Below are 8,805 nucleotides of genomic sequence, written 5' to 3' on the forward strand. Positions count from 1 at the left end.
ACTGAAAAAGAAACATTTGCAGGGCTAGGGAAAAACGAGCAGGAGATTGCAAGTACCTGGAAAACTCTTTCAAAGGCTGGCACTGGCACGGTGCGCTGAATAACCTCCTTCTGTGCCATATGATTCTGCGAGCTCGATTCATTTATTTGAATGTTCAGCGGTGATCAGATTGATTTTCTGGTTTATGTTGCTAATGGCAATACCGGTATAAATAATTGAGGCTCCTGTAATTGGGAACATTATGGATCATATACTCACACAACCTGTTTGTCAGCAAACTTGTGAACTGGATGAATTCTAAGGGAGACAGTGACATTGTGGCCTCAGACTAATTTCTATTAGTTTGGCAATATGACCTGACAATCTACTTGTATTGTTAACAGCTGGATGTGTGCTCCAGCATCACTCAATGCTCTTTCGAAGAACACCAATGGCATTGTCCCAGGTGTCATGGACAACAGGTGGCCTGTTAATTGGCTGATTGGCTGATAAACTGACAGGGTTTCCCCCCAAAAAAGCTAATGCGAGTGAGACCGCCATCACCTCCATAAAGCTCCCCCGAAGCGTGAGGTGTTGCTAACAATGTGTTCATTCTAGAAGCATGAGCTGCTGTTGTCCACCTCCGATATCTGAATTGTTTACCATTTAAAAGCTTGGGAATGTTTAAATACCCATGAAATTAATCAATTTACTATTTTTTGATGTGTAATTGAACCATCTTAGTACTACGTAACATTCACCTCACACAAGTGTATCTGACCACCCTCCTGACATTCAGTGGCATTGTTATCACTGAGCTCCCCACCTCAACATCCTTGGGAGTTACCAACGACCAGTGACTTAACTGGACCAACCGGCTCTCGGGACTCAACACCCTCCAGGACAAGCCTACCTGCTGGATCTGCAGCCCATCCATCATAAACAGAGACTCCCTCCATCACCAAAGTCTTTTACTGAGTGTACCTATGTCACATAGCCTACAGTGGTTCATGAAGGCAGCCCACTGCCACCTTCTCAAGGGCAATTCAGGATGGACAACAAATGCTCTTATCCCATGAAGGAATAAAGGAAATAGATTTCATTAGCAGAATCTGAAATGGTTTCAAAATTAGAATGTCAGTCCAAGTAACTAGGTGGAGAAATAAAATGTCATTTTATCTGGCTCCTCAAAACTTATAATGCTACTTTTGTTCCTGCTATTCAAATATAGATTTTTGCTCTCCGGAAAATCGAATTGTCAAAATTTCAGAAATACGTCACTTACATGATCCGTGGAATTTCGGTGCTCATGGTTCCAATTGCTGCAACCGTGCCCTCAGTAAGTCTTTCCCTGACCTACTGGCCCCATGACATTGGGGGTTAGGTCTTGCCTCTCATTAGAACTGTGCGGAATCTATCAGGCCGTCATCTCCCTATTACTGTTGCTATGAAGCGTCTTTATTTAAAATGATTCCTGTAACCGCATTACCATTTTCAAACGCTGCTGCTTGCCCCCCCCCCCATTGAGTTGCCTTATTCTTTGCTTAGCTCCATATGAACCATCGCGACTAACCCACTCCCAATTGCTTCCCTTTACTTTCGATACATCCCTCAATTTGAAGCATGATTTATTGACTCCTCTAACAACGGTTTATATCAATCTAAACAGCCTTTGGTGTACATTATATTTCTATTCTCTCTTAGTCGTTTTGGTGATCACCTTTATCTTGTGCTTTCACATTACTGTTTCTTTGCTCCATTAGAAAGTCTATTTATATTTGCTTTATCAGAATTCGTCACACGTGGCCATCTCTTTAGCATCCTATTGGTGCCAATAAAGCCCTAACACTTTCTTCATCCCGTCTAAAAGTTCAGTTAATGTGTTACTGCCACCACCCAGCCAATTGAACCAGTCTGGGATCCTCTAGACTCTGTGCCTAAAACACTGCATGGACAATATAGTGGAACCCCCTCCCATGAATGCATTAATTTATTATTAAGGCTGATCTGTTAAGAGCTACCACCTTGCCGTAGAAATGTGGCATTTAAGTCCTTATGCACGATGTGTGACCCACCCTTTCCGCACAGAACTCCTGATTAATGGAATGATTCCTTTTGCATGACTGTTATGACACTTGTACTGCTTCATCTTAAAAGGCCTTCTTCAGTGTGTGTGGGTGGGACTGGTGTGCGTGGGTGGGACTGGTGTGCGTGGGTGGGACTGGTGTGCGTGGGTGGGACTGGTGCGCGTGGGTGGGACTGGTGCGCGTGGGTGGGACTGGTGCGCGTGGCTGGGACTGGTGCGCGTGGGTGGGACTGGTGTGCGTGGGTGGGACGTGTGTGTGTGTGTGCGTGGGCGGGACAGGTGTGCGTGGGCGGGACAGGTGTGCGTGGGCGGGACTGCTGTGCGTGGGCGGGACTGGTGTGCGTGGGCGGGACTGGTGTGCGTGGGCGGGACTGGTGTGCGTGGGCGGGACTGGTGTGCGTGGGCGGGACTGGTGTGCGTGGGCGGGACTGGTGTGCGTGGGTGGGACTGGTGTGCGTGGGCGGGACTGGTGTGCGTGGGCGGGACTGGTGTGCGTGGGCGGGACTGGTGTGCGTGGGCGGGACTGGTGTGCGTGGGCGGGACTGGTGTGCGTGGGCGGGACTGGTGTGCGTGGGCGGGACTGGTGTGCGTGGGCGGGACTGGTGTGCGTGGGCGGGACTGGTGTGCGTGGGCGGGACTGGTGTGCGTGGGCGGGACTGGTGTGGGTGGGCGGGACTGGTGTGCGTGGGTGGGACTGGTGTGCGTGGGTGGGACTGGTGTGCGTGGGTGGGACTGGTGTGTGTGGGCAGGACTGGTGTGTGTGCGGGTGGGACTGGTGTGTGTGTGTGTGGGGGGGGCGGGACTGGTGTGTGTGCGTGTGGGCGGGACTGGTGTGTGGGCGGGACTGGTGTGTGTGTGTGGGCGGGACTGGTGCTTGTGGGTGGGCGGGACTGGTGAGTGCGTGTGTGGGCGGGACTGGTGTGTGTGTGGGCGGGACTGGTGTGTGTGTGGGCAGGACTGGTGTGTGGGTGTGAGCGGCACTGGTGTGTGGGTGCGGGCGGGACTGGTATGTGGGTGTGAGCGGGACTGGTGTGTGCGTGCGGGTGGGACTGGTGGGTGTGGGCGGGACTGGTGTGTGTGTGTGGGCGGAACTGGTGTGTGTGTGTGCGGCACTGGTGTGTGTGTGTGGATGTGGGCGGGACTGGTGGGTGTGGGCGGGACTGGTGGGTATGGGCGGGACTGGTGTGTGGGCGGGACTGGTGTGTGTGGTTGTGGGCGGGACTGGTGTGTGTACGTGTGGGCGGGACTGGTGTGTGTGTGTGTGTGTGGGCGGGACTGGTGTGTGTGGGCGGGACTGGTGTGTGTGGGCAGAACTGGTGTGTGTGTGTGGATGTGGGCGGGACTGGTGTGTGTGTGGGCGGGACTGGTGTGTGTGTGGGCGGGACTGGTGTGTGTGTGGGCGGGACTGGTGTGTGTGTGTGGATGTGGGCGGGACTGGTGTGTGTCGGCGGGACTGGTGTGTGTGGGCGGGACTGGTGTGTGTGGGTGTGGGCGGGACTGGTGTGTGTGGGCGGGACTGGTGTGTGTGGATGTGGGCGGGACTGGTGTGTGTGTGTGGATGTGTGCGGGACTGGTGTGTGTGGGTGGGACTATTGTGTGGGCGGGACTGGTGTGTGTGTGTGGGCGGGACTGGTGTGTGTGTGTGGATGTGGGCGGGACTGGTGTGTGTGGGCGGGACTGGTGTGTGTGGGCGGGACTGGTGTGTGTGGGCGGGACTGGTGTGTGTGGGCGGGACTGGTGTGTGTGGGCGGGACTGGTGTGTGTGCGCGGGACTATTGTGTGGGCGGGACTGGTGTGTGTGTGGGCGGGACTGGTGTGTGTGGGCAGGACTGGTGTGTGTGTGTGGATGTGGGCGGGACTGGTGTGTGTGGGCGGGACTGGTGTGTGTGGGCGGGACTGGTGTGTGTGGGCGGGACTGGTGTGTGTGGGCGGGACTGGTGTGTGTGGGCGGGACTGGTGTGTGTGGGCGGGACTGGTGTGTGTGGGCGGGACTGGTGGGTGTGGGCGGGACTGGTGGGTGTGGGCGGGACTGGTGGGTGTGGGAGGGACTGGTGGGTGTGGGCGGGACTGGTGGGTGTGGGCGGGACTGGTGGGTGTGGGCGGGACTGGTGGGTGTGGGCGGGACTGGTGGGTGTGGGTGTGGGCGGGACTGGTGGGTGTGGGTGTGGGCGGGACTGGTGTGTGTGCGTGCGGGTGGGACTGGTGGGCGTGGGTGTGGGCGGGACTTGTGTGTGTGTGTGGATGTGGGCGGGACTGGTGTGGATGTGGGCGGGACTGGTGTGTGTGGGCGGGACTGGTGTGTGTGGGTGTGGGTGGGACTGGTGTGTGTGTGTGTGTTTGAGACGGTGTGTGTGTGGTTGAGACGGTGTGTGTGTGGTTGAGACGGTGTGTGTGTGTGTGGTTGAGACGGTGTGTGTGTGTGTGGTTGAGACGGTGTGTGTGTGTGGTTGAGACGGTGTGTGTGTGTGTGTGGTTGAGACGGTGTGTGTGTGTGTGGTTGAGACGGTGTGTGTGTGGTTGAGATGGTGTGTGTGTGGTTGAGACGGTGTGTGTGTGGTTGAGACGGTGTGTGTGTGTGTGCGCGGTCAAGACTTGTTTGCACGTCGGTCGAGACTGTGTGCGCGGTCGAGACGGTTTCTGTGTGTGTGGTTGAGACAGGGTGTGTGTGTGGTTGAGACGGGGCGTGTGTGGTTGAGACGGGCGTGTGTGGTTGAGACGGGGCGTGTGTGGTTGAGACGGGGCGTGTGTGGTTGAGACGGGGCGTGTGTGGTTGAGACGGGCGTGTGTGGTTGAGACGGGGCGTGTGTGGTTGAGACGGGGCGTGTGTGGTTGAGACGGGGCGTGTGTGGTTGAGACGGGGCGTGTGTGGTTGAGACGGGGCGTGTGTGGTTGAGACGGGGCGTGTGTGGTTGAGACGGGGCGTGTGTGGTTGAGACGGGGCGTGTGTGGTTGAGACGGGGCGTGTGTGGTTGAGACGGGGAGTGTGTGGTTGAGACGGGGCGTGTGTGGTTGAGACGGGGTGTGTGTGTGGTTGAGACGGGGTGTGTGTGTGGTTGAGACGGGGTGTGTGTGTGGTTGAGACGGGGCGTGTGTGGTTGAGACGGGGCGTGTGTGGTTGAGACGGGGCGTGTGTGGTTGAGACGGTGCGTGTGTGGTTGAGACGGGGTGTGTGTGTGGTTGAGACGGGGTGTGTGTGTGGTTGAGACGGGGTGTGTGTGGTTGAGACGGGGTGTGTGTGGTTGAGACGGGTGTGTGTGGTTGAGACGGGGTGTGTGTGGTTGAGACGGGGTGTGTGTGGTTGAGACGGGGGTGTGTGTGGTTGAGACGGTGTGTGTGGTTGAGACGGTGTGTGTGGTTGAGACGGGGTGTGTGGTTGAGACGGGGTGTGTGTGTGGTTGAGACGGGGTGTGTGTGTGGTTGAGACGGGGTGTGTGTGTGGTTGAGACGGGGTGTGTGTGTGGTTGAGACGGGGTGTGTGTGTGGTTGAGACGGGGTGTGTGTGTGGTTGAGACGGGGTGTGTGTGTGGTTGAGACGGGTGTGTGTGGTTGAGACGGGGTGTGTGGTTGAGACGGGGTGTGTGTGTGGTTGAGACGGGGCGTGTGTGGTTGAGACGGGGCGTGTGTGGTTGAGACGGGGCGTGTGTGGTTGAGACGGGGCGTGTGTGGTTGAGACGGGGTGTGTGTGTGGTTGAGACGGGGTGTGTGTGTGGTTGAGACGGGGCGTGTGTGGTTGAGACGGGGCGTGTGTGGTTGAGACGGGGCGTGTGTGGTTGAGACGGTGCGTGTGTGGTTGAGACGGGGGTGTGTGTGTGGTTGGACGGGGTGTGTGTGTGGTTGAGACGGGGTGTGTGTGGTTGAGACGGGGTGTGTGTGGTTGAGACGGGTGTGTGTGGTTGAGACGGGGTGTGTGTGGTTGAGACGGGGTGTGTGTGGTTGAGACGGGGTGTGTGTGTGGTTGAGACGGGTGTGTTGGTTGAGACGGTGATTTGGTGTGGTTGAGACGGGGTGTGTGGTTGAGACGGGGTGTGTGTGTGGTTGAGACGGGGTGTGTGTGTGGTTGAGACGGGGTGTGTGTGTGGTTGAGACGGGGTGTGTGTGTGGTTGAGACGGGGTGTGTGTGTGGTTGAGACGGGGTGTGTGTGGTTGAGACGGGGTGTGTGGTTGAGACGGGGTGTGTGTGTGGTTGAGACGGTGTGTGTGGTTGAGACGGGGTGTGTGTGTGTGGTTGAGACGGGGTGTGTGTGTGGTTGAGACGGGGTGTGTGTGTGGTTGAGACGGGGTGTGTGTGTGTGGTTGAGACGGGGTGTGTGTGTGGTTGAGACGGGGTGTGTGTGTGGTTGAGACGGGGTGTGTGTGTGTGGTTGAGACGGGGTGTGTGTGTGTGGTTGAGACGGGGTGTGTGTGTGTGGTTGAGACAGGGTGTGTGTGTGTGGTTGAGACTGTGTTCATGTGCGTGTGTTCAAGACTGTGTACCGGTGTGCGGTCGAGACTGTGTCGGTGTGCGGTCGAGACTGTGTCGGTGTGCGGTCGAGACTGTGTCGGTGTGCGGTCGAGACTGTGTCGGTGTGCGGTCGAGACTGTGTCGGTGTGCGGTCGAGACTGTGTCGGTGTGCGGTCGAGACTGTGTCGGTGTGGGGTCGAGACTGTGTCGGTGTGCGGTCGAGACTGTGTCGGTGTGCGGTCGAGACTGTGTCGGTGTGCGGTCGAGACTGTCGGTGTGCGGTCGAGACTGTGTCGGTGTGCGGTCGAGACTGTGTCGGTGTGCGGTCGAGACTGTGTCGGTGTGCGGTCGAGACTGTGTCGGTGTGCGGTCGAGACTGTGTCGGTGTGCGGTCGAGACTGTCGGTGTGCGGTCGAGACTGTGTCGGTGTGCGGTCGAGACTGTGTCGGTGTGCGGTCGAGACTGTGTCGGTGTGCGGTCGAGACTGTCGGTGTGCGGTCGAGACTGTGTCGGTGTGCGGTCGAGACTGTGTCGGTGTGCGGTCGAGACTGGTGTGGATGTGCGTGTAATGTGGTGAGTGTATATAAAGCTGTATGGGTTGGTTAAGCTCACTTAATACTTATTTTATTTCTGTTGCAGTCGATGGCTCTCTACTGGCTGACCTCCAGCTGTGTGGGTCTTGGACAGAATTTGCTGCTGCGAACCCCCAGCGTTCGTGCTCTCTGCCGCATTCCCAAGATGAACTCCGATTCAGAGACTCCTTTCAGAGACTTGTCTGCTGGACTAATTGCAAAATATTTTTCTAGGAAGTGATCAATTGTGCGTGTGAAATACATGCTGTAACTGAACGGGCTGCACCAATGTCCTGAATCAAACATGCCCAACAGGCACAGGCACACAATGTATATTAAAGAGACCATGTTCTACTGGTCACTGTAGGGGACTTTAATAGTTACGGATATTTTAGTTTGATTTCCTCTCTCAGAGGAGATTACTGAAAGTAAATGCACACTGTCCTACATGTAACTCCGGACCCACAGCAATGGGGTCAACTCTTAATTGCCTGTGAAATATCCTAGCAAGTCACTCGATTCAAGGGCAATTAGGGGTGGACAACAAATGCAGGCCTTGCCCGCGATATCCAGATACCAGGAAAGAATAGAAAAAAGTTGGAAGACTGTTTCCAGGCAAAGCCATTTGTTGATCATGCCTTGGAAAAGTAAGAGAGGGTTCCTGGCTTGATTTGTTTCCGAGGCTTTTCTTCCTGGGTGTGAGTTAGAGCCTCATTGTTGTTTGCAGGCTCTAGTCTGCCTGAGATTGGGTCGATGGTGGTGTAAATTGCTATTTCACGGACTTTAACAACCTATTCCCACCCTCCTCCTCCTCTTGGTGCTGATCACACTCCTAATGTTCATCATCGTGGTACTCTACTGGGTATGTGAATTTTAAGTTTTTAGTCCTATCAGAATTGCAATCATGTTTTGTACTAAAATCTAAAGTACAAGATTAAAAAGGAACAGACTTTACAAATGCTTGATTGTTTGAAATTTACGTCATAAATGTTCAGAACTTGAAGAGAACGATCTTTTCAACTTGTACATCAAAGTGTTTGAGATCAAAGATTTTGAAGGGGAACTACAGAGACTGCAACACTTTTTGTCAGTGAATTAGACTCTTTCCTACTGTAGGCTTGATTCAAATGTTCTCCAGACGGGTGAGATGAAAGACTTCCCCTTCCCCCACTTAAGATACATTTCATGTTTCTTTGTCTAATAATGAAGTTTGCGTACTGGGAAATCAAGTCCTGGTGGGTGAGCAGTCTCATCACAAAACTCAGCTCAATTTAGATCTCCCACTGGATTTGTGAAAGATCCCAGGGCCTCCGTTGTTGGAGCCAGTGTTTAGAAACATGCTTGAGGCTATAACCCTAAATGGGAGTTCTGTTTAAGAATAATGCAAGTCCAAGCCTGTGTTTTTTCAGAGGCAATATTGAAGAATGAGGCAATTTTAATATCTTGCTCCTCGACCATTACATTTAGTCTTGTGATTTTTATACAGCGTGCCGTTCTTCTCTGCCATCTTACGTTGGCAATGCGGTTAAAAACCAAAGCTCCATACTAACTGCAGCCACACGCTCATCAAACTCTGAAAGCGGTGTGAGTTTCTAGGTTACTGATATTTGGCACTGGTAACAGTTCATTGTTCTGGTCGATCCTTTATTATCCCCTCCCTCTCACTGATACATTCCACACTGCAACCTCTCCTCGGGCTGCTGATTTAAAAAATGGATCAGATGGAA

The 8,805-nt window shown here is 54.4% G+C and overlaps 1 protein-coding gene across 3 annotated transcripts in view; it reads left to right on the forward strand.

Moving 5' to 3' along the window:
- Positions 1–8,032, forward strand: part of LOC119976076 (cytochrome c oxidase assembly protein COX18, mitochondrial) — a 42,067-nt gene extending 34,035 nt beyond the window's left edge. For all 3 annotated transcript variants that reach the window (XM_038816224.1, XM_038816225.1, XM_038816223.1), the window contains exons 6-7: positions 1,211–1,318; positions 7,146–8,032. In XM_038816224.1, the coding sequence (XP_038672152.1) occupies positions 1,211–1,318; positions 7,146–7,319 (282 nt within the window). In that variant the 3' untranslated portion in view covers positions 7,320–8,032. The remainder of the gene's footprint in view (positions 1–1,210; positions 1,319–7,145) is intronic.
- Positions 8,033–8,805: the final 773 nt, after the last annotated feature.

The sequence above is a fragment of the Scyliorhinus canicula genome, chromosome 13 (assembly GCF_902713615.1).
Source record: "Scyliorhinus canicula chromosome 13, sScyCan1.1, whole genome shotgun sequence".
In the NCBI taxonomy this organism is placed as follows: Eukaryota; Metazoa; Chordata; class Chondrichthyes; order Carcharhiniformes; family Scyliorhinidae; genus Scyliorhinus; species Scyliorhinus canicula.